This window comes from Ambystoma mexicanum, chromosome 3q, assembly GCF_040938575.1.
Source record: "Ambystoma mexicanum isolate Mex_15411 chromosome 3q, UKY_AmexF1_1, whole genome shotgun sequence".
Lineage (NCBI taxonomy): Eukaryota > Metazoa > Chordata > Amphibia > Caudata > Ambystomatidae > Ambystoma > Ambystoma mexicanum.
The window spans coordinates 921,783,402-921,810,366 of NC_090926.1; the positions used below are offsets into that span (position 1 = coordinate 921,783,402).

The following is a 26,965-nucleotide window of genomic DNA, read 5'->3' on the forward strand; positions in this document are numbered from 1 at the left end:
TTTCTACAATTATTCCCATTTTATAAAACACGTAATCCTGCGAGGCAGCCACCTACATAGCAAAATGTTTGAGGGTGAGAGATCCGAGACAGTGGGGACTAAAGAGAGTTGTATGGCCAGAGAATTTGGTCAAGTGCAAAAGTGAGAATTAAAACTCTGGAAGTTTCACCCATAAGTGATCGAGCTCCCACAATATTGCCCTGTGGAATTTTGCAGGTCACTCATACAAAGGTTTTGTGGCATGTAAAGTGTCCTTGGTCACTCTTGGGGGTTCAAACTAGTTCCTTTGGTTCCCACAGCACCCATGGCCTATCTCCCCCAACCCCAGCACACAATGAACGTTGTGCTAAAAATAGGAAAAAGTGTAGCATGCCCCAATTCCACGCCCCACTATGACAGTCAGACATGTTAAAGGGCCCTGAGGAGGACTGAAGTACCCATGCTCCAAAGCACCTTGCAGGCCCCTCATTATTTCCTCTCTGTACTTTTCAACTCTAAAGTGGTTTGAGTGTTACTGGGAAAAAGTTTTCTGAGCCTACTTATATTAACGAGAGGAGTATCTTCAGGCCACAACACTCTGGGTCCCTTACCATTTGAGGCAGGAGGGTAATCAAAGACTCTCTCAATGATAGAGGTAATATAACCACCTCCAATGAGCTTCACCTACAACATCTATAAGTACAGTGCCAATTGAAGACAAAATTCCTTAGAAATCTTGGAAGTGAGGCAGTTGAGCCCTGGAGCCTTTGTGTAGAGGAGATATTTTCCAATCTTGGCACCTGGTGTTTTGCATGCTTTCTGTCCAACCGCACATCTGGGTACCCTTACATGACTAAGAAACCATCTTTACTCCTATTGTGCTTTGGGTCCTGCAAGGCTCTGCTTTCTCCCCATTGGTTTTTCATTTTTACACCAAGCTCTTACAGGATCTTCTACCTCAACTTGATCTACAGTATTATTACTCTGTTAATGATAAATCATCCCTTCTTAAAGCTTCTATCGAAGCTGTATATCTCCCAATCTTACCCGAGGCTACATTGCAAGTTCTATAGGCTCTTTTTCATATGCAGCCACCATTTGCTGGCTGAAAATCATTTAGATACTATAGCCTGAGTTATTCCAGGATCTAAACCCAATCTCTTTTTTCAGGGAGCTAGTAAATTAATTTCCAAACTAGGTTTTTGAACTATCTTAATGTAGCTAATGAGATACCATGTAGGTTGCAGGGATCATTAATTATCATTATATTTAAAAAAGGGGCCCGTAATGTACCAGCCACCTACAGGCCAAAATCTCTATTGGACCCTCTGTTGAAACTGTACGCAAGAATCTTAAGTTTAAGATTGTAACAATGGTGTGAGGACAATAGTATCTTATCACCCACGCAGGGGTTCAGTAAGTCAATAGCTATAATTGACCAGTCCTTTAGACTGAACTTGCTGTTGGACAAATATGTAAATTTGAAAAGCATACCACTCGATGTTGCTTACATCGATCTCCAGACAGCTTTAGATTTGGTACCCATGCAACAAATGTGTGGAATATTAGAGAAACTGTGTTTCCCAATGCACCTGAGTCGAGTAATGAGTTACTGATCTATTTGAAGTGGTCCCGATAGTGTTTATAAAAGTCCTTTTAATATTACCAGAGGAGAAAGGCAAGGTTGCATGATGGCACCTTTATTTTTTATATCTATCAATGATATCGCTGTTACCATAAACAATGTGGAAACTAATGCACTGACACTGAAAGGGAAAAAATGGGGTATCATTCTAAATCCATACAACGCATTGTTGGTCTCAAAAATCCTGCAAGGCCTTCAAGAACAGTTATTGCTAGACGAAAGAAACATTATTTAGAATTAATATATATAAATCTAAAAGTAGTTTTTTTTCACCCTGAACAAAATGCATGTGGCAGTAATAATTTTTTCCAATCAATATGGAGGGTGGAACATCTTCCATGCCACTGAGGTGTACAGAGTGCAGGCAATCCCAGCTGCAACCTTTTGAGCAGAAATCTGGGGGTATTCAGATAATTTGTTAACAGAATAAACTAGGATCTTGAAGCGGCTCTTGAATCTCCAAAGTAGCGCTCCAAATGTACCTGATAGGATGGAGCTGGGTTGGTATAGCATTGAATTTTCAGTAAAAAGGAAACCCCTGCTTCTCTGAACGTACTGTTTATTGCGATGGTATGCAATATGTATTACTTATCGCTCTTGTTGAGTAATCCTGTCAGGCTTGGTCCCTCATTATAAATCTGTGCTGAGAATATGAACAATGGTACCTCAAAAAGATAGGAAATAGTAACGCAAATAAGAAACTGGTTGTACAATATTTAGAAGTCAATTGCAATAGAGTCCGTCTCACAGAATGGTGAAAACCCTAATGGTTAAATTAAGACTCAGAATCTTACCATTACAGAGCTCTAAAGCTTGCTGGAATAAAGGCCAGTCGGGAAGCTGCAAAAACAGTGTTATTTGGGAAGATGATATCCAACATTTATGTACGTATTTGTCTGTTATATAACTGCCCAAGAAACCATTTTTGAGACCGTTGTTTTTACATGTTAATGTAAGAACTGTTAAAGAAGTTATTCGGTTTGGTAAAACCACCACAGATTAAATGGGTTTAAACGCAATATTAAATTACATTGGGAAGGCCTGGTTGATAAAAATGACATTTTTAAATATTGATCCATGAAGTTTCTTATGTTCTTTAGATTGTTTAATTTTATAATTGATTTTAATAGATTTCAAATTGATTTGTATTATGTATTTAAGAGAAAATGTTGATTATTTGATGTTTGTAAGGTATGTATTTGATGAATGTAAGATATGTATTGGATTTCTTCTATATATTGGAGTGTGTAAACTACTATGGCTTTGCCAAAATATATATCAATTTCCTAGCCACAGTGATGCAAAATAATTTGGCACCACTGATACCAATGATCCACTGTTTGCAAATAACACTCCTAGTTTAAGGAAACTACATTATCTGCCATTCTCGGACAGAATATTTTACGGAAGAGCTACTCTTATCCACAAGTGCATCTTTGGGGCATACGTTTCTGTCCAGATTGTTTTCCATCTGCCAGTTAAATCTCTGTGTTTATCCATATCTTGTTTGCTTAACCCTCAGAAACATAATCTTAAATCAGCTTGTACTTTGTCAGTCCAAGGTCTGATTGTGTGGAATGGCCTTTTTCTTCAGTGTAGATTAGTGCATAGTCTTAATGTTTTTAAAAATGTCCAGGCGTATCTCTTCCAGCAACATCCCATTAATTAAGCAACCCCTCTCTCTTCATCTCCTTGTTAGCTCTGATATTATATCACCTTAAGGCTCACATGTTTTACCATACAGCTACAGCAGTTTAATATTTAGGGACATCAGATGTATAAAACATGTTACTTAAAATAGCACATAATCCTTAGAATTGCTTGGATCATAATGGGATTGTCTTGCCCATCCCGAGCAATATTTTGCAGAGACACGCCTCTACCTCCCCCAGTGATGATAGATTCTGCTTGGACTACAGGGTCCCCAAGTAATATGAAAAAGGCGACATTTGTATCTGTTTGGTATAAGCACCTATAGCCTCTCTCAGTTCCAATGGCCAGGTTTGGTACATGGTCATCATTATTCTGTACTACCCAAAACAGTGGCCATTTCAGCACTTCCCCTTCCTTTACAATCTTGCCATAGCAACCTTTGAAGAAATTGATCAAACACTGCATCCTGTCGAAATTCCGATAGCGTAGTATTAATACTATGCAGCAGCGATTGGTGCACAACTCGGCCAAGTCATTCTCCAGGGCACGCCATTCCACCTCAACGGGTTTGAAACCAAAGTCAAATAAACTTCACCATCCCATTCTCCCTCACCTTGCATACTTCCCTGAGATAGATAGTAAACCCATCCCAAACAGTGGAACATAGAGGACAAATATGAAAATAAGCACACAATATTGTTTAACCTGAGCAAGAAGTACACTTTTAAATGCCACATCCATAAGTAACATGTATTTAAGTTGCTAGGCCATAGCAAAACCTGCAACCCGGAAAGAGACAGAGCCATGGTAATTTGCGAATGTCCACAGAGTTCACTAGAAGAACGATTTTGAGTGGCAGGTGCTGAAACCGACATGCAGCTACACAATTTAGAAAGAACATAAAACATTTCACCTCAGGAGCCACACCAATCAATGATCTGTTTAGAGGAGGACCTTTGCAGATTAACTTTACCCATGTATCCCAAAAAATATAATTATAAACATATACAACCACCCAGAACACACCTAGAGTGAACATCAGGATTAGTGTGTGTTCATTGAAGAGTGTACGCTTTATTTCTTTGCTTGGAACAATAACCTGAAAATCATACAATTATTAAAGTCCTTGGCATAATACTTAACAATGGGAAGAGTACCAAGAGCAGGGTGTGCTTCACAAAGTGATCTAAACCTTACTTTAGGCTTGGATGCATTTTATGACAAGAAGCCTAACTTACCACACTCTCTGTTGACCTTTCGGGTCCATTCCAGTTGAGGGTTCATCAAGAAGCACTATGGTGGGATTAGCCAGCATACTCAAGGCGAAACACAACTGGAATCAAAAACAGAAATGCTTGATCACTTGCCTTCTCTAGGCTTCAGCTAAACGTGTCTTTTCAGAGGCTTGGATAACATGTAGAGCTTATTATTGGGGAGGGGGGGGTAAATATCAGTCTTTCTTCCACATAATTTGTTTCCTCATCTCTTCATGGAAACGTTTACATGAGTTATTTTCCAGAAGTTTTACAGAATCAATATGTGCACATTCCAATTAATGAACAGTTGGATCAACATTATGCTTGCATAGAAAATACTCTGTTTCGTTGGAATATTCATACACTAATAAAAACCAGTCTCAAATCCAATATCTAACAAATATGTATGTAATTTGCATATGACTGCATGTTATTGAGTGTGCATGTGTTCTACATGCAAAGCATTTCAGATTTCTCACCTGTAAACAGTTGCTCTTGGGGTTCATACTTTAAGTTATAATAGCTGAAACTGACAGAATATGGTTGAGTCCTATGAAAAATTAATTTCAGGTGTCACATTGTCACTGTCCTAGCAATGCCTGCTGCATCATCTACATGACTGTAATTCCTGAAGTCCCCAAGCTATCTTGCTGAGAGACTCACCATCTCCAGAATCCTACGATCAACAAGTAAGGACATGTGCAGAATGGGACTGTGCTGTGGCAGAAAGGAAAGAACCAGAAAACAGGCCTTCCCTGTCTATGCTCCCACACTCTGGAACCTCCTCCCCATCAACACCATATAGACCTCCTCGTTTCTACTTTTCAGAAAGCAGCTCAAGACTCTCCTCTTCATGGAATGGCTCCAGTGCCGAAGACAGGGTAGGGCCTGAGCAGCCAAGGGCCGCTCAAAATCTGTAAATGTCCACTGAGCAGCACTGTGTGGGAATTTACAGATGTTAATTTCACTGCGGTGGGCCCAACTACATTATCTACATTAGCTTCATGCCCCACTTGTTAGACAATCCTGGCTACACCTCTGAATGGCTCCTCCCTAACAGCAAGGTCCACACACCGTCCACTCCTGATCTTACCTGAGACTTGGTGATCTGCTCCCCCGTTTCCTCCCCTGTTTGCTATTAGATCCCTTGCTGCCAAATTGCTACCCTCCTGCGCCCCTCTTAACTCCCCAAACCCTTGTATCTCTTCTTACCTCACCGTGTCCTTCCCCCTATAACTTGTTGAGCGTTGCGTTGCACCCAGTGAGAGGTCCATGCTCAATAAAAACAATAATTATAATAATAAATGAATAATTGTATGGTCGGTATATTTTCTTTAAACTAGTCCTCTATGTTAGAAACTGAAAAGTCACCCACATTCAAAATGCTATTTGCATGCAATGTACTGCTATTTTGGTTTTATTTTTGCTAAGATTACGTTCAGCCGAAGGGCGATTAACCCCACAGTGCTTTGAGACCATAACAATGGCAGTAGGTCACGATACAAATGTCAACTCACATGAAGTAACACTGCTCATTTAGACCAAGGATGTCTTACTTGTGAGTAAAGCTAGTCTGCACCTGTTTCTTTTACAGATGAATGCATCTAAGATCAAAGCTCCTACCTACCGAGCGCTATGTGATCTTGGAAAACCACTACAATGAAATGTAAATGTTTCTTAATTGAAAGACTGGGAGCAATGCTACTCATATCTAAAGTTAAATGATGTATGTGCTCTGCCAGTATATGTTTTCTTGCCTTAGAATGACAATACATGCTTTTGATTGTTTATAATCATAGTAAAAACTGGATGCCTGGACACAACTCTCTTTGCTGAGAGGTAGGGTAGGCCCAAAAACTGTTTGATAAAAAACAATCTGTGAGTAAAGAGCGCACATTTTGCAAGGAAAACAAGTTTTATTATATGCAAATTCAGCCGGGAGGGTCAGTGAGCTCCATAGAACTGAACACTGAGAACTCACTTGACTCACCCACGCTACTTACAGCTTTTAAAGACAAAAATCACAAAAAACGGCATTGATAGCATGTCTCTAATACAGATGAATCCCACATATACTATTTGCTATCTCCTATATAAAAAAATATCTAAACATCCCCTACATTTCACTACCCCATTGGTGAAATATATACAGCCCCCTGTAAATGACCTAATTGCGCAGTCAGAACAAAATATTTTGTTCTGATTGCTCCAATCCATTCATGTAACTTGTTGCAATAATGGACTTTCCTCATTGGTCAAAACAACTCAAGATAATTCGTGAGGCGCATGTCCCTCGAAGAGACCAAACATGAGCAGGTCTGAACAATGTAGTCAATGCCCTGTGACAATGAAGTGGACTTTCTCATGAGCCAAGACAACTTGACAACCCCAAATGGGTCTTTGACCTTGCAGCTGTACTCTCTCTTTGGCAAGACCTTCTGCGACTCCCATCTTGAAACATGTTGCTTTCCTAGTACACATCCTTCACTATTCCTCTTGGGAACCAGGTGTCTTTATAAAAAATGAAGCCGAGACACTGGTCTAGGGGATTAAATCCTCGGATGTATTTGCTCTTTTTAGCTTGATACTTGAAGTTCTAATGCACCTGCCACTTCACCGATGGGGGCAGCATAACCACAACCCAGTCCAACACCTGAGCAATGTCTGGACACCAGGTCTTGTTCGCAGTAAGAATTGTCCCAGCAGCTGCTGCACTAATCTAATCTCCAAGAACAAAACTGATATAATGCACTCCGTTCACAGCTCCTGTCCACTGCTCAGCCTTGCACCATTAATTAGTATCTGCGCGGTGCTTCCCTTTTCCTCCAGGGACCATGGCTATCTAAACACTCACTGGGGGAAGGAATAATACAATCTAATTAAATGAACTCAACAGAAGCTCCAAAATGTGACTTAATACTCCACCTGACAGAAGCTGCCACCTCTAACAGGGCCTAATTCAAAATGGCAGAACTCTTGCTAACGTGGCCGAAAGCCCTTATGTTACTAGAAAATCAACAATCTATCCTGCTTAATGTTGCACTACGTTATACTTAAACCACTACATTTACTTTTGTATTAATATTGTATTAATATTTTAACGTAGAATTAGAAACTAGAGCAGAGCCCTTAGCACGTGAGGCCGCTCTATATTATGACTGCGTAACAATGCAACACCACTGTAAGCAAACAACAAAAAGATAGGGAGGGGGGGTCTCACTGGCAGCCCTCTGAAACCTCATTGGGGATTAAAACAGTAAATATATGTGTGAATAAGACACTGCTCCAAGAAGATAGTGGCCTCTCTGCTTGAGTTGAAAAGAAAGTACATTCAATCCCATCTCCCAAGATGCATGAAATATCATATCCTGAATAGCAGCGCATTAAGCATCCGATCACACACAAAGGTCGCAGGGGGCACCCTCAAAAAGGTTTCACCCACACCCACTTCCCGGAGCCCACTATATCCCTTGAAAGGGATGGAAGCCTGCACCCCACCATGGCTATGCATGCATTATAAGAGAGATAAACATTTGCAGTGGGACGCCAACCACCCCTAACCCCCTCAACTAGGAAAGACAGTCAGTCAGGAGCGTACATGTAAGCCCAAACATGCTAGCAGAACCATATAACATATCTTTAAATCATTTTAATGAGTTTTTATTCTACATAGAGATTCTAACAGAGTCAGGAAACAACCATTTACTTGAAGGCTCAGGCACAGAGGGGGAGAACCAACCCCCTTGCAGGTGACACAAAGTCATCCCATTTCCTGAGGTGATCAAAGGTTTTCAAACTTTTCTGACTCGGCTGCAACCTTTACAGCAAGATCTTATGCTGTTGGTATTCCAGTGTGCCCTTTCCCCAGCAGCTTTCTCCCTGTCGTGAGCATCAGATACCTAAATGATAAGAGTGGGTCCCACTGTTGAGTCAACCCTTTTCTCAGAAGTGCGAATGTTGATCCTGTAGCATTTTCTTTCGATATATATGGGATCTGTATCCCCCTTCAAGGAAAGCATCTCCGGGAGACAGTCCACCGCAAAGGAGACCGAATCATCACCCTCTGCACCTGAAGGTAGGCCAATGACTTGGATTTGCTTGGCCCATACCACATTTTTCAAATACTCGATCCTGCCCTACATGGCCCTTTGTCCCTTTACCATCACTTCCATGTCCTTACTCCATTGCTTTACTACCAGAATCTTCTGGGCACATAAATGGTCCAACTTGTTGGTCTGTTCTAGGGTGGCAGTTCTGGACCCAACTGAGCCACTTTCTCACTCAGCTTGTCGAACTTGCCTTCCATACGTGTCATTGACTTTTCTATTCTCCCCAGAACAGCCATCACTGGATCTCTCGAGAACAAGGATGGCCTTGACAGCTCGGGCACAGCCGGAGTTTGTGTACTTGAAGAGCCGCACGGAGCAAAAAAGTGCTTCTAGATGCCATCCCAGGGTACTAATCTATAACAACCACCTAGAGTGAGCAGCAACAGGGTTACCAGGCCCAGTTCACCCATGCAGGTTGCCGCGCTTTTACCTACTTCCAAAAAGTTCTTCCCCCAGTGCTGCAGCACAGGCCGCACTACATCGCTCTCCCTGTCTGCTCTAGCCACAACGCTGGGATATTATGAGAGCCACACTTGGACTCGTGACACTGCCTGCCTCCAAAATGGCCACTGGTCTGTCTGACTAAAGGTATTTAACCATTATAACTCTTCCATTCCATGTCACTGTGGCATCGCATCTCCCAAGTACACAGGCATGGCTTCCTCTCTTCCCGTGCACTAGTATCCCAGCTGGGCGCATCCGGAGCCACAGTACAATGCAGTGGGTGTGGCGGACTGCTCGGCTACCGCATTGTACTGTGGCTCTGGGATGCGCCCCTAGGCCAGCTGGACCATATCTGCCACCGGGCCGACCTCTCAAGGATGTCCCCCGCGGTCGGTAGTTGGCCCCTCCGCTCCATGGAACTAAACAGGACCATAGCCGCAGGTGAAGGCTTTTCTCTGCACCACGCTGGGTCAGCAACCAACTGAGTGGCAGGCGATAACGGGGGGACAGCAGGCAGCCCCTTCAGTCCCAGCCCGCACGCCGCTGTCACAGCAGCCAGCGCTTCTGCCTCGGACCAGAGTTTGGTGAGTAAACTCTGTTGGCAGTGTGTAGTCGACTTTAGGAGCGCTTCCAAGCATAGATCCTGCCAGTATTATTAGTTTGGAACGGTACAGAGCATCAATTGCGAGAGCTGAGCCTTCAAGATGTCACCCGGTTGCCATCTTGGCCATGTGTCATGTCCTCAGATCATTCCTTCGGCCATGTCCCGCCAACCACTCAGATAACCACCTTCTCCCCCCAGTCACCTGTTTCCAGGGGCTCACGCAGGCATTCCAGTTTGGCTCGCGCGCTGGCGAAGCAATCGCCATACACCCTGCAGTCGCGCTTGCGGCCGTTTCTCCATTGGCAGTTGCCATGGAGATTAGGCAGCCGCTCGAGCAGGAAGACAAGTGCTCGTTCCGTTGCGACCCGATCACGTGACGTTATGCGGTCATGTGCCCCAGGCTCACGGTCACGTGATTCCATTCCGTGTCATATGACCAGGAAGTAACTGTATTTAAGCCGGGCAGTGCTGGTATACCGCGCTTCACAGCTGTTTTCCTCGGAGACCCTGTTTTTGCTGAATAAACCCGCTTACCTGGCTTCCTTGAATCTGGCTCTTGTTTTTGGACTTCTTGTGGATCACGTTCGGCTACGGCGACTTCGGCTCTCCTGTTTCTCACGGCTTCTGACCTCGGATTGAATCACGGACTTCTTCTGGATCTTGCTCTTTGTTCCTCCACTGGATTCGGACTGCCTTTCCTGGCTTGATACCTTGTTTTTGCTCAACGGACACCTTTTGGATTTCCCAGGCCGCATCCTTGTACAATAAATCATACTTCCCAAGTGGTAGTTGTCACCCAACTATCGAGGGACCACAACACTCTTCAGGTGGAGATTGGCTAAAAAACATCCTGACCTATCCTTTAGGGTGGATTCCTTGCCTACGTGAGTCCCGGAACCATCCCTCAGGTCCATCTTCCCTTTCATCAGATATCTGGTAAGAAACTGGCCATTCTTTGTTTTATGCATATAGTACCCTGCTTGCTTGGTATTTAATCATTGTATTTTTTACAGCTGCCTTGGGGCTCCCAGTACTTCGGTTCCGGCCTCGGATCTCTCCACCTGTGGCCTCAAAGGTTGCACAGGGAGTGATTAGTGATTCTCCCTGTGCGGCACTTGGGGACGGAGGTCTCTTATATCTTCACGACTATCAACGTATAACAGACTGTGAAGCCTGTCGTGTAAGATATGGAGGGTGCCGCCGAAGACCCCCTGGCCGCTGTCATCCAAGCACTTACGGTACTACGGGCCGACATGGTGGCTGCTAATACTGTAGTTCATCAGCGTCTCGACCTATTACAGAGTGCCCAACACCCCTTACCCGCAGATCCGGAACTCGGTGACGCCAATCCAGCACCAGCACCCCTTGCACACCCACTCCCGGCTCCCCCAGCACCCGTTCCGGTGGTTATTCCCTCTCCCTTTCCTTTGGCCGCCCCTGAAAAGTTCCATGGGGACCCGAGGAAGTTTAGGACTTTTCTTAATCAGTGCAAACTGCATTTTTTGTGCCGGCCCCTTGCTTTCCCGGATCCTACCACCAAAGCGGCGTTTACTCTGTCCCACCTAGCCGGTACGGCTGCTGCTTGGGCAAACCCCCTGTTAGAAACAGATCATCCGGCCCTCTATGATTTTGACCAGCTAGTATCAGAAATGTCCAGAGTATTTGACACTAGATATAAAGCTCAATCACATGATCTAGAATTGCTGGACTTGTCCCAGGGTAAGGGCTCCCTCATTGAGTATATCACACGATTTAATCAACTGGCCGCTGAGACCTCATGGCCTGAAAGCAAAAAAGCGGTTGTATTCTACAGAGGGCTAAGCGACCCTATGAAAGACGCTCTAGCCATGGTACCATCCCTACCTGTTCAGTTTCCCGCTTTGGTGGATTTAGCTCTCCAAGTGGACGCACGGCGTTCTGAACACAGGGCTGAGGCCGGGTTTTCCCAGACTACCAGCTCTGCCGTTACTTCGTCTTACAATGAGTCCGGTGAACCTATGCAAATAGGGGGTGTTAGGAGTCCCATCACCTCAAGAGAAAGGGAGCGCAGAAGGGCTGAGAACGCCTGTTTTTATTGTGGCTTGGGAGGTCATTTAGTAAAGGAATGTCCCCGAAAGCCCAAACCCAAGAAGCAGGATTTTCGCCCAGCTCGATCCTAGATGCGGGGGTAGGATCGAGTTCTCCATGCCCTTCCCCGGATATCACCCCATCATTTGGTCAAATCAGGCCTATACAAGTAGAAGCCACCATACAGCCTGCCCCGGGTATCATTCATCCCGTACAAATCACTATTGACTCCGGGGCCTCTGGTAACTATATTGACATCACTCTAGCCCACACATTAAACCTACCTTTGATCAATAAATCCCGACCCGAACCAGTGCAAGCAGTCGACGGGACAGAGCTTGTTTCTGGCCCCATCAAGCAGCAGACCGCCCCTCTCACCCTGAATATCCCATCAGTCCATAAAGAAACCCTCCACTTTGATCTAATATCCATGCCTCAGTTTGGCATCATCGTAGGAATACCCTGGTTACGGGAACATAACCCGCACATCGATTGGGGAACAGGACACGTACATTTTGAATCCGAGCTCTGTCAGACCTTTTGCCTACCTATGGACAGAGAAACGGACACCCCAGCATTGGCCCTTGGTGCTGTTGCCCAACTGGCAATACGGGGCGACGAAATTCCCCCTATTACACACATAGTGGGTTCAGTCACCAATCACATACCTATGGACTATCAGGATTATGGTATGCTATTCGATCAGGGCTCCTCCGAAGTACTCCCTCCTCAACGCCCATACGATTGCCCGATTGATTTGGTTCCCGGGGCGGTGATACCTTCAGGCCGTATCTATTCCTTGTCCCTGTCGGAGGATCTGACCCTCAAGGATTACATCGATAAAGCGCTGCGTCTGGGCCACATACGACCGTCAAAATCATCTGCAGCAAGCCCCATATTCTTCGTGCCCAAAAAGGAGGGCGATCTTCGTCCTTGTGTTGATTATCGTCGGCTCAATGCCGTCACTATTAAGAACCGTTACCCAATCCCACTCATTTCTCCTCTTTTGGATCGGTTGACCCATGCCTCCGTTTACACCAAGTTGGATTTGCGGGGGGCTTATAACCTCGTCCGCATCCGAAAGGGAGACGAATGGAAGACCGCCTTCTGTACGCGGTATGGCCTTTATGAGTATACTGTCATGCCTTTTGGTTTATGCAACGCCCCGGCCACTTTTCAACATTTCATGAATGACATCTTCTCGGATATATTAGACATGTTTGTGGTAGTGTATCTTGATGATATACTCATTTTTTCTCACACTCTGAAAGAACACATACAACATGTACGGGAAGTGTTGTCCCGGCTGCGTAAGCATTCACTGTTTGTGAAACCCGAGAAATGTTTGTTCCATGTATCCAACGTGGAGTTTTTGGGGTTTAACATCACACCTGGTGGCCTAGCCATGAATCTCACTAAAGTACGAGCGATCCTCGAATGGCCAACACCTAAAACCCTAAAAGCCTTGCAATCCTTTTTAGGTTTCGCTAATTTCTATCGGCGTTTTATCTCTGGGTTTTCTTCTCTTGTATCGCCTCTCACATCCCTTACCAGTCCTCTTGTCCCGTTCGAGGGGCAGGAAATACACCAGCAGGCCTTTGAGGCATTAAAAAACGCCTTTACCACAGCCCCGGTGCTCCAACACCCCGACCCTGATCAACCGTACGTTGTCGAGGCGGACGCCTCTTCTTTCGCATTGGGGGCGATCCTGTCACAAGCCTGTCCCACTACCGGGCGGCTTCATCCTGTAGCTTTCCATTCACGCAAGTTCAACCCTGCAGAAACCCACTATACCGTCACCGAAAAAGAGCTACTGGCGGTAATGGATGCTTTTCGTACCTGGCGTCATCACCTGTTAGGGGCCAAACACAAAGTTACGGTTTATACCGACCACAGAAACCTGTATCCCGTTGGTTCCCGAGTTTGGTTGTCCTCCCGGCACCTCCACTTGAAGGGTTGTCGAAAGCTGTTGCCCCGTTTTGTGGGTCCCTATGTTGTTTCCCGGGTCATCAATCCGGTGGCCTATCGCCTGGTTCTCCCATCGTCCTGGCGGGTTCATCCTGTGTTCCATACTTCCCTCCTCAAGCCCTGTCCCTCCTCGACTCGTCTTCGCCCTTCTCCTGCCCCTGTTTCCCTGGATTCTCCTGATGTTTTCGAGGTCTCGGATATTCTGGGTTCACGTTTCCATAGGGGTCGACTGCAGTACCTGGTCGATTGGTTAGGTTATGGTCCGGAGGAGCGTTCTTGGGTCCCTGCCTCTGATGTCCAGGCTCCCCGATTGGTTTCTCGTTTCCATCGGGAGCATCCTTCGTGCCCACGAGGTCGTGGGCCTTTGGGGGGGGGGGCTCTGTCATGTCCTCAGATCATTCCTTCGGCCATGTCCCGCCAACCACTCAGATAACCACCTTCTCCCCCCAGTCACCTGTTTCCAGGGGCTCACGCAGGCATTCCAGTTTGGCTCGCGCGCTGGCGAAGCAATCGCCATACACCCTGCAGTCGCGCTTGCGGCCGTTTCTCCATTGGCAGTTGCCATGGAGATTAGGCAGCCGCTCGAGCAGGAAGACAAGTGCTCGTTCCGTTGCGACCCGATCACGTGACGTTATGCGGTCATGTGCCCCAGGCTCACGGTCACGTGATTCCATTCCGTGTCATATGACCAGGAAGTAACTGTATTTAAGCCGGGCAGTGCTGGTATACCGCGCTTCACAGCTGTTTTCCTCGGAGACCCTGTTTTTGCTGAATAAACCCGCTTACCTGGCTTCCTTGAATCTGGCTCTTGTTTTTGGACTTCTTGTGGATCACGCTCGGCTACGGCGACTTCGGCTCTCCTGTTTCTCACGGCTTCTGACCTCGGATTGAATCACGGACTTCTTCTGGATCTTGCTCTTTGTTCCTCCACTGGATTCGGACTGCCTTTCCTGGCTTGATACCTTGTTTTTGCTCAACGGACACCTTTTGGATTTCCCAGGCCGCATCCTTGTACAATAAATCATACTTCCCAAGTGGTAGTTGTCACCCAACTATCGAGGGACCACAACACTCTTCAGGTGGAGATTGGCTAAAAAACATCCTGACCTATCCTTTAGGGTGGATTCCTTGCCTACGTGAGTCCCGGAACCATCCCTCAGGTCCATCTTCCCTTTCATCAGATATCTGGTAAGAAACTGGCCATTCTTTGTTTTATGCATATAGTACCCTGCTTGCTTGGTATTTAATCATTGTATTTTTTACAGCTGCCTTGGGGCTCCCAGTACTTCGGTTCCGGCCTCGGATCTCTCCACCTGTGGCCTCAAAGGTTGCACAGGGAGTGATTAGTGATTCTCCCTGTGCGGCACTTGGGGACGGAGGTCTCTTATATCTTCACGACTATCAACGTATAACACCATGGCCGTTCAGGCACCCTTTCACCAACATGAAAACATATTCTGAGTCCTCCTAAATGTAAACAAAGCACACTTAATTCACTAATGCTGGCTACAAAACCCTGAAAATATCCTGGACCTAAACTCTAAATATAATCAGCAATATTGTTGCTGCTCCACCTTTCACTGTGTGATGCTCTGTAAAGTGTGTTAAAGCTAAGTACAAACAGAAAGTGTGCAGAAATTCAAAACCAAATGAGAAAAATACTGACTCTAAATGACCATCCCTCTTTGCTAATATAATTTATGCAGTCTGAACCGCCTTCCACATTTGGGATACTGTACCTGCATGCCACCTTTCCCACTTTGCTTCCCTCTCCCTGTCAAAATCATCCTTGGGCATCCAAACTTTAAACACATTACATATGTTTTTTCATCTGGTGCATGTGTTAGGAAACAGCATCCGCCGTCCCCTGCAGGATCTACCCAATGCTCTATATAGTTCTCTGGATCCTGTGGGGGATAGGAAAGTGCGCCTGGAGGATCAATCAGATGTTCTATTCTGACCCTTTTGTGTTCGTTCTCACCATTTCATGTGTCTTCTATGAGCATGCACATGTTTTAAGAGGGGAGTGGTCTCACCTGTTTTAAGTGTTAGGGACATCATAGTTGTTCCTCTGGGTAGGGTCTTCATTCAGCACCGTAGGACCAGCTGACAGGAGCAAAATATGAAAAACAACAGGACAACAGTGGGCATCAGCACTTTTATGACAATGCCCATCCAGGAGGGAACCCATGAAAACAGCCAATCGTGCTCCACTACCCAAGCTTCCTTTTCCATAGCAGCACGTACATTGTGTAGGGCCTCAATGGTATGTGTCAGGGACCCGTTAACCGAACCACGGGGGAGCATAGGTGCCACAGAAACAGCTGATTTTGGCACTGGTGTCGCCCAACATGACGGTGTCGAGATCTAGTATCTAGCGGGCCAGCAGTGTCATTAATCGGATGGCCCTCAACACTTCTTTGATCGTGTTGAGGGCATGCTCTCTGTCATTCACAATCTAGATAATTTCCCTGCGTGTAGTCTGCAACCACTTCGAGTTTGCACCCATCTGTATTCCTGGAATGAGCAGGAATGTAAAAAAGGTCTCTGTCTTGATGAACAACTGGCAACGTTTGGAAATGGCTTTAAGCTTTTCAGTGGAATCTTGAGAAAAATAGTTTGAATGTTTATGGTGGGGGAGGCCCATTGATTGGCAGGCCCGCTGGTAGGTAAGGGGCACAGGTGTAACCGGGTGGGGGGCACATTTGTTATGGTGAGATGGGCTTCTGGCACAATGCGAACAGGGAAATGTAAAGTTGTTAGCGAACAGACTCCCTTCCAGAACGGTGGGAGCCGGACGCATGCAAAGCTCACACATGTCCCAAAAAAATCAATGAGGGCTGCAGTCCCTCCATTGGGCTCCTCACCTTTTATGTCCTGCCTCTGGCGAGGGGTGCTGGTCTCCTTCCGGACGTTTGTTAAATGGATACAAGTTTTGTGTCCTTTAACCTTCACAGCGGTGGGTGTGGCATAAATGACTCGTAAGGCCATTGGGATCTTCTTTTGTTCCACTTTCTGACAAATGTTCACACAAAAACGTTATCGCCTGGGAAGAGCTATGTTTGCTGCAGAGATGATGGGTTGTTTATCTCCAGTGCAGCTGGCTGTTGTACATGCAGTCCAAGCTGTTGAGATGTAACTTTAATACATTTGGTTAGGTCACTAAGATAGCCGTGAAACTCATCCCCTAATACTTCTGCTGTTTTGTGAGCATCGGAGGCTCTGCTTGCAGGTGTGAGTGGTGTGTACAGCCTCCTGCCCGTCAAAATCGCATGCAGTGTTAAATAGTGGTCTTTTCCTGGCTGATTCCGGAGGCTGTAACGGGAAGGCAGTGTAGCCAATTCTTACTCTATTTTTACTCAACAAATAGCACATTTTAGCTAAACATTGTTTCAATATATTGATAAAGCACTTCGCAATCTGTTGGCTTACGGGTGGTAAACTGAGCACAGTTTCTGCTTAATTCCTAGTAGGGAGGTAATTTATTTGAAGAGTTCATTGAAATAGTGGGTCCCGTTATCAGATTTCAGGACATCACATATTTTCTAGTGATGAAATACCTTGTGCACCAAAAATGTAAATGTTGATTTGGCATCAGGGTGAGCACAGGGTCCTGCTTCAAGCCAACGAGAGAATGGGCACACTAAAACAATTAAACAAGAAAAGTTACTGCACCTGTTACCAATGTTGATATAATCGATATGGAGCTCCCGAAATAGTCCTAGGGTGGAGCAATGTTCCTTTCAATGTTTTAAGGGTGTGGCTTGTATTATATACGTGGCATGTGGTACTGTTTGCTAGAATGTTTGCTAAGAAATTATCTGCATGTGTATGGAGATTGGGGAACAACCAGTCCTTCTGTATGTCTCAGCAATGTACTTCTTAGATGCAGGTTACTGTAATTGCTCGAGGGCAACTGTAAGCAATTCCTGCGGCATTACCGCATTTCATGTGATATTTTGTCTCCAAATTAAATCTGTGGGGGATCTTTTGATCCATAGATCCTTCTGTTGTTGTGACCCTTGTCCCTGCAGTTCAATAAAGAGGGGTACCGCATTGTATGGGATAGGCAGCTACGCCTGCTGCAATGTTATGTCAAGGGGCATCTTCACATCTGGTACTTCCAGGTATTCTGGTTCTTTGGCTTCATTGACGTACGGTATTGGGTCTGTATTGTTTGTATTGGCGGCACACTTCACCACAGCAACTATTGAGGGAAGTGACAATACTTCAATTGATCTAGAGAGTAATACTGTAGGCTGCACGGGTCAACAATCTGATTATTTTAACCCTCTTCTGTGCCATCCTGACAACCCAGAGAGCACACTGACATATGCTGAAAATGAGTAAATAGTGATGTAACACCCTTTGGAGTGCTTCTATGAGTGCTTCAAGTTCTGACACTTGAGCAGAATAATGGAAGGGCAACCCCTTTTTGATCATCATCTCATGCTCTCCATCTACAAGCCTTACTACTGCTGCACCCATGTGTCTTTCTCCCATGCTCTGATCAATTGTTGATGACCCATCAATGAAGAGCATGCCCCCCTCCTCAAGTGAGTCCTCCCTGGCCGTGGTACCCTCATCTTTATTCCATTTGTATGTTGCGCAATCATGTATTGAATCCTCTTGCTGTACTGGCTCTGCAATGAATGTTGCAGGGTTCACTGTGTTACATCTGACCGTGTGAATGAAGGAGTTGGATAGTATCACTTGATAGCCCAAAGCTCTCTGTGAAGTGAGGATGGATTTCAAATTCACTAGAATGACACAAACTGTGTGTTCTCCATATAATGTGGCTGTCCATCCCATTGCGATGGTGGAGGGTTTTTGTATTGCGAAAGCTGTTGCTGCTAGAGCCTGCTTGCATGGAAAATGATCCTGCATTACTGAATCTAAAAGTACACTGTATTAAGCCAGAGGTTTGTGCACCATTGATGTTTGCTGCGTAAGGACAGCCGCCATCACTTGACCATTTGAATGTGAGAATAGAAAAAAAATGTGTTGTAATCTGGTGTTGCTAACACTAGTGCATTACTAATTGCATTTTTGAGTTCCTGAAAACATGTGGTCATCTCTTTTGTCCAACTAATTGATCCCTTTACTTTCTGTCCTTCCTTTAGCACTTGCAACAGGGGTTTGTTGTAGCTGGAATAATCATATATCCAAAACCTACAGGAGTGACATAGTCCTAAAAAATGTTGCATTTGTTTCACTGTGGTTGGCTCTAGTGTGTTCTGCACTGCTGTTGCTCTTTCTAGTGTTACTTTTCTTCCTGCTGATGATATGATTTGCCCTGGGTATACAACCTCTTACTGGCAATATTGCAGTTTCTTTTAGTCTACCTTGTAGCACTTCACTGCTAATCATGTTACAAGTTTAACTGGGTCTTCTCTGCATTGTTCATCTTTTGTGCTGCAGACCAAAAGGGTGTCTACCTATTAAATCACTGTGCTCTGTACTTGTACATCTCCTAAGTCTATGTGCACTACTCTATTAAAGATGTTAGCGGACTCACAATAGCTCTGAGGTAATCTTGTATGTTGAAATCTCTGACCTCAATAGGTAAATGCTGTCAGGGTGTAATAGGACAGATAGTTAGAATGGTGGCAGGAATGGGTCACATTGGAAATTCTGCTTCTACAGTATTATTCTATGGGCGTAAGTCATGAACCATCATCAAACCTGAACCCTTTGCTTTTTTCACAGGGTACATGGCCATGTTCCATGTTGATTCAGATTGTTGTATTATACCTTGTTGCCATAATGCTACAATGGTCGCATAGATCCCTTCATCTACTTCCCTTGACATGGGGTATTGTCTCACTTGGGGTAACACTGCCAGGTTTCAGTTTAATACAAACTGCCCCTATGCTCTTTTATAATCCTACATTGTGGGGGTTGCTAGCCCATAGGTGACTGGGTACCTTCTCCAGATCCTCTTGCAGTGTGATGGGTATTCCTTGGCAATGAGCATAGTGTGAGGTACCTCTCTGTGTTGTATCATTATTTGGCAGGTTATGCACATTTCAAACACCATTTCCCCTGCGTCCTCGGAATCTTCGAACAGCTGTTCATCAGACATCCCCCTCAGTGGCTGAGTTGGGTGTATGCACAGAACTGTGCGCCATTCCTCCCCTTCCTCGTCTGTACCAGAGACAAATACTTTGTCCTTTTTTGTAATCACTGCTTACAAATCTAATTTAATAATGGTGCTGAGTGCCTTTTCCTGGGGAACAGCTGGCCTGAACAAAAACGTGTCAGGTACGTGCAGTGTTCTATCCTTAATCCCGGACACCCCTCATAGCAATACTGTTACCCATAGATAAACACATCTGGATGTAGGGCCATTCCTCTTGTGACACTGTCATTGCAAAGTGCTTGTTTTATTGCTGCAGCCCTAACATGTTATATGCATGTTTTTGAACACACTACACCTTCCTCAGTGAATTAAATCATATTCAATTTACTATGAATATCCCTGCACAGGAGGTTAACTGGGGTATCTTTAGAATACTATAAGGGTGCTGACAACTCCTGTGTACCTACAGTGACGGGTAAATCTTCAATGAAAGGAACCCATATAATTGTCCCAGAGAATCCCTGCGTTCCATTATTTTACCTGACAAAGGAAACCTCCCTTCCCTGAAACAGGACTTGGTAGCTCCTGTGTCAACCATAAATGTGAATGTTCTATCTCCTATCTTCACTTCTACCTTGGGTTCCTCTTCCGAATCGGAAGTGACGGACAGAACTGGGAACATCACAGCTCTCTGTGGGCTGTCCTATTGGGGTATAAGCGTTCGTGCCAGGAAGTGGGAAGGGATTACCCCCTAAAACTCTATCTCTGGTGTACTGCGTCACTGTTCCTTGTGGCAGGGGATATGCATGCATGGCTATGTAGGGGTCTGCGTGGGTGTTTGCTGAACGTACGACTGTGTGATCTCTAGCGCTGGGTGAATCTGTTGCATTTGTATTGGGCTTTGTGCGGGTATGGGACCTGGTGCATATGGATTTGCTGGGGGCTGCATTTGGGCCGGTGGATGATAGGTGGGGTGAAACGCTAGACCGCTGGGGATGTTGTATGAAAAATGTATTCTACTCCTACATTCTCGCATAAAATGTCCTATCTTTCCACAAGACCAATACTGCCCTCCAAACCTGGGCCTCATCCCACTGAATCCACCCACTCTTCCTCTCTGGAAACCTCTGCTTACCCTCTGGAAACTTCCCATCTCCCTTCTGTCATCTGTATACCCCTCGACCCAACGCTGTGTCGGTCTTTGGTCGGGCTGCCCATCTGCAGTATGTCATGATCACTGCTTCCAAGGAGCCAGGACCAGCCCAATGTCCTTGGAAGCAGGCCCCTAACCCTAATCCTAAGCACCAGCCGGTCCCCACTGGGACCTTTTGGACCTTGTCCTGGCGCCGGTGGCACCAGGCTCATCAAAACCATTGGTCCCGGCACTGGAAGCGCTGGGCTCATAATAGGTGTGAAGATGCTTGGGTGGACTTACCTGCAGCAGACCATGCTGCTTACTTACCAGCCACTTAGAAGCCATCTGAGAACAGGAACTACTTTCTTACCTGGGTGGGGCAGCTCCACTCCCTGGATACAGCACTGGAACTCTTCTGGAAACTGGAACTCTTTTCTTACCTAGGCGGGGCCGTGGAAGAAGACGCCTCATCACTCCAAGGCTATTTAAACCACACCCGATAGATGAAGCGTGCTTCGCGTTATTCTGCATCTGCAGCAGAACGCTCACCGAGTCTGCTCCGGCCTTTCTTCTTCCGATCCTGGACCTGCAAGAATCCTACTTACCATTTCAGTATCCAGACATCATCAGCACCTGCAAAGAACAGAAACAACAGGTTAGCAAGGCGAACTTTACACGCAGTGCTTACTTACCTGATCCATCGGCTGCGGCCGTTTCTTCACGCCGCATCTCCACCTGCAAGAACAAAAGCATTGCCATACTTACCGGCACGCTGTGAATTCCGGATTTCTTCGTTCTGCATCGCCGCCTGTGAAGACAAAGTATCGTTAACAACTTACTGGCATTCCGCGGACTCCGGCCCTGCAACCCAACATCTGAAAGGCAAAAGAAAAGACATTAAGCAGGTATTTACTTACGTTCATCACGCTCGTCGCAATAAAACGCCTGCGAATTCTCCGGCGTCTCTTTAACACGAACTAAGCTGCAAGGAAAGAAACAGCTAGAACGCTTGCCATACTTACGAACTTCCAAGCGCTTCACTTCATCTTTCATCTCAAGAGCCCTGCAATACATAAGGGAAAGGCATTATACCGAGTCTGCATATAAATGTGCCAAACATGTAAAGACTATAAAGACAAAAGGTGTCCAGAAACTCACCGCTCGTGCAGATAACGACGATAACCATCCTCTGAATTCAAGAGGCCTGCGTTTCACCAGTGAAGGAACTGGCAACGGCACCCTGCACCAGACGCAGATGGAGAGCCCAGCATTCACCTATATAAGGTGAGCATGTTGACCTGGGGGCTCTACGAAAAAGCTGGGAAGAGAGAGAGAGAGAGAGGGACATTCAACAACCCAGACCATTAACCCCCATATTCTTTCACCTGCAGAAACCTCACTCTTCGAGTCCGACACACAGTGCGAAGAGGTTCGACCCCAGAAGCCAATCGAGTCCTGCACATCACTTTTCGAGTCACAGACAGCTTCCTGCCAAGACCCGCGCCTCCGTGGGAATCAGGTGAGCGTTACAGAACGCGAAGCCCACCACAAAACTCCTACACAGGCGCAATGGAAACCTCAGACACTGATCAACTAGCCCAGTTGCTCGGGGAATTAAGAGCAGAAGTACACGCAGCTCGTCAGGAAACAAACTCTCTAAGAAGAGAATTGATACTTTCCAAGGAGCGAACAGAGGACCTTGCTAGGCAGTTGTTACAAACGCAGGCAGGACAGACACCTTTGCCTGTTCCAGGAGGAAGTTATCCTTCTGCATCATCTTTAAATCCAGTGCAAATCAATCTGCCCGGTAATGTTCCCTTGGCTCCGCCCGAACGCTTTTCCGGTGATCCAAAGAAATTTGCAGTGTTCATCAATCAGTGCCGCCTACACTTCTTATGTCGACCAGCTGCATTCCCAACAGACCAGACCAAGGTGGCTTTCGTGGTTTCTTATCTCAGTGGCAGCGCTGCAGATTGGTCGATCCCTTTAGTCACCCAGGATGATCCGGTTTTACATGATTTTCAGGCCTTCCAGTCCAGCATGGAGAAACTGTTCGCAAGACATGCACAAGGGCAGGCCTTGGACAATGAGCTTATCTCATTACGACAGGGTAATCAAGACCTCTTGACTTATATAGCCTCCTTCAATAGACTCATAGTGGAAACACAATGGCCCGAGGACAAGAGAATAACACTTTTCTACAGAGGCCTGCGTGGAGAGCTCAAAGATGTGTTAGCGCAAGTTGTGAATCCTCCACAAGAATGTTCTGACTATATTGACTTAGTTGTCCAATTGGACCATAGACTACAGAACAGGAAGGCAGATCGTTCCAGATTTGATACCCGATTGTTTTCTAAACCACAGACCTCGAATAAGGGAGCTGACACTGTGGAACCCATGAAATAGGGGGCATGAAAGGACCTTTAACCCAGAAAGAGCGGGAAAGAAGAAGGCAGCTGCAATTATGCCTCTATTGCGGAAACTCAGGACACTTTCTTCGGGACTGTCCAGTGAAACCAGCTAAGAAGACTGTAGGATCCGCGGATACCTGTACCACAAATTCTGAGCAGGGAAACAACCTCGCCCGACAAGAGTAGAGGTCCTCTTGCCGAGCGTTAAGATCTGTCCCGTGACCTCGTATTTCGTGATACCCATGGTCCTCATTAGTCCTGAACGTCCGGATCGTTTGCATGCAATTGAAGCTTACATTGACAGCGGAGCAATCGGTAACTATGTGGACCGTGAAATGGTATCAAGGATGAATCTACCCCTTGTCCCTAAGGCAGTGAAAGACCTCATCACTACTGTGGATGGCACGGAGATAGCCTCCGGACCAGTAACGCATGCCACCCAAGAAGTGACGCTAGTGAGTCAAGATGGACACTGGGAGAGAATCGTGTTCGATGTAATCAAGGCCCCTCAGTTCCAGATCATTCTGGGAATCCCTTGGTTAGAGAAGCACAATTCTCAGATCGATTGGCGAGCAAAGACGGTTCAGTTTCCAGAGTGTTTTACCACTTGTTATCCTCTGCCTGATGTTTCACTGGCGGCAATCTCTTCTGAGGAGGTCTCCAAATTACCTCCCGAATACCAGGAATTCCAAGACGTCTTCCGGAAGGATCAAGCCAACACCCTGCCTCCTCATAGGTCTTACGACTGTCAAATAGATCTGATACCTGGAACAACTCCTCCTTGCAGCAGGATTTATGCCCTCACCGAGCCAGAGAACCTTCACCTCAGACAATACCTAAACCAATACCTAGCTAACGGGTTTATCCGTCCTTCAAAATCTCCAGCTTCATCGGCTTTGTTCTTCGTTCCGAAAAAGGAAGGAGACCTTAGGACTTGCATAGATTACCGCGCCCTGAATCAGATCACCGTTAAAAACAGATACCCGTTACCTTTGATCCCTGAACTCCTGGATCAAGTCAAAGATGCATGTATATACACAAAGTTGGATCTCAGAGGAGCCTACCACTTGGTACGGATAAAAGAGGGCGATGAATGGAAAACGGCCTTCCGCTCCACGTACGGGCTATTCGAGTATCAAGTGATGCCCTTTGGACTGTGTAATGCTCCTGCTGCTTTCCAGTATTTTATGAACAATGTCCTTAGAGAACTCATAGACGTGTGTGTTGATGTCTACATTGATGACATCCTCGTCTATTCATCATCTGAAGAGGAACATCAGAGACACGTTAAAAAGGTTCTCGAGAGATTGCGTCAACATAATCTTTTTGCTAAGCTTGAGAAATGCGTTTTCAACGTAACGGAAGTCGAGTTCCTGGGATTCATATTGTCACCTAACGGAGTCCATATGGATTCAAAGAAAGTTGATGCAATCATCAAGTGGCCATCACCAACCTCTGTAAAAGGAGTTCAAAGCATGTCAGGGTTCGCTAACTTTTACCGCAGATTCATTCCTGAATTTTCTCGGATAGTCCAGCCCATCACCGCTCTGTTGAAAAAGAACAAACATTCTGAGTGGTCTTCTGAAGCAGAACAAGCTTTTCAGGACTTAAAAGCTAAATTCATTTCTGCACCTGTTTTAAAACATCCTCGCCCAGAACTCCCCTACATCGTGGAAACGGATGCTTCTAGTCTTGCTATGGGGGCAGTTTTATCACAAAGAGATCTGGTCACACACCAACTACATCCTGTTGCCTTTTGGTCCCGCAAGTTTTCGCCTCCCGAGATAAACTATTCAATTACAGACAAGGAACTTTTGGCCATCAGATCGGCCTTTAAAGCCTGGCGGCATTATCTTCTAGGAGCCAGACACACAGTCACCGTAATGACTGATCACCGCAATTTACAATATCTAAAGACAGCCAAAGCTCAGTCTTCCAGACAGCTTCGCTGGGCTCTGTTTCTAGCAGAATTTGACTTTATAATTACTTATCGACCAGGCAGTAAGAACGGAAAAGCAGATGCTCTCTCCCGGATGGGAGTAGATGAACATTTGACCAATCCAGAACCAATACCCATAATCCCAGAACAAAGAATTTTGGGTTTGGTCAGCGCTCAATCTTTTGAAGACATCAAGACCATGGTTAAATCACTCCTAACTCCGGGCGATTTGCAAGATTGACAATTAAAGGGGAAAGAATTCTCAGTGGATCAAGACCTACCATATTTCCGAGGACGATTGCATTTACCCTGTGAGAAAATACAAAAACAAGTAATCTCCTGTTATCACGACTCTCTAATGGAGGGTCATCCTGGCATTACCAAAACCATGGAAAAGATTAAAAGACATTTCTGGTGGCCGTCATGGAAAAAGGATATTAGAGACTTTGTAATCTCCTGTGGTGTGTGTGCCCAGAATAAAAGTCAGAAGGAGAAACCAGCTGGCCTATTACAGCCACTAGACATCCCTCCCTGTCCATGGCATACCCTGTCCATGGATTTCATCACGGACTTACCTCCATGCTCGGGGTATAATACCATTTTAGTAGTCGTGGATCTATTCTCCAAGATGGCTCACTTCATTCCCCTGAAGGGTCTACCATCAGCCTCAGTATTGGCCCGAGAATTCTTAGAAAACATCGTTCAGCTACACGGTTTTCCCTCGGTTTTAGTCTCCGATAGGGGAAGTCAATTCATCTCTCACTTCTGGCGCAGTTGCTGTCGTCTAGCCCAAATTGATGTAAGACTTTCAACTAGTCACCATCCCCAAACTGACGGACAAACCGAAAGGACAAATCAAACTCTAGAGCAATATCTACGTTGCATGCTCCAACAAACTGAAAACCCCTGGAAGGATATTCTTTGGATCGCTGAATACGCTTACAATAATTCGATTCATTCTGGAACAGGGAAGACTCCATTCTTCCTACTATACGGACACCATCCTAGAACCTCTAACCTGGATCCTCCCCAAGAATTCGAAGCACCTGCTGTAGATCACTTGCACTCGGAGATCACCCGTGCTTTTAAGGAAGCCTCGGCCCATCTGCAAAGAGCTAAAGCTCAATTCAAAAGAGGAGCAGATCGACACCGTAAAGAGGCTCCTCACTACGCTGTAGGAGATCAGGTCTGGCTATCCACTAAGCACCTGCCTCTAAAGGGACCCCGCACCTTCATCCCGAGATACCTTGGACCCTATCTCATATCTGCCATAATTAATCCGGTGGCTGTCAAATTGGAGTTACCTACGCATATGAAAATACACCCAGTATTCCATGTCTCCTTATTAAAACCAGTACAACCAGAAACCCGATTGACTGAATTCCCAGAACCGGTTTTAGTAGATGGAGAACTTGAATTCGAAGTTAAGAACATCCTAGACTCCAAGATCTCCAAATCTAAGTTATATTATCTGGTTGATTGGAAAGGTTACGGCCCCCAGGAAAGGTCTTGGGAACCTTCAGAATATGTCCACGCACCTCGTCTGGTCAAGAAATTCCATCTGAATCACCCCGACAAGCCAAAACCCCCGGAGAAGACACGCTTAGGAGGGGCCTTGAGGGGGGGGTACTGTCATGATCACTGCTTCCAAGGAGCCAGGACCAGCCCAATGT

At 45.7% G+C, this 26,965-nt stretch overlaps 1 protein-coding gene across 1 annotated transcript in view; it reads right to left on the reverse strand.

Moving 5' to 3' along the window:
- Positions 1 to 26,965, reverse strand: part of LOC138583117 (ATP-binding cassette sub-family A member 9-like) — a 2,332,105-nt gene that overhangs the window by 160,346 nt on the left and 2,144,794 nt on the right. The window contains exon 34 of the mRNA XM_069655077.1: positions 4,516 to 4,610. Coding sequence (XP_069511178.1) covers positions 4,516 to 4,610 — 95 coding nt within the window. The remainder of the gene's footprint in view (positions 1 to 4,515; positions 4,611 to 26,965) is intronic.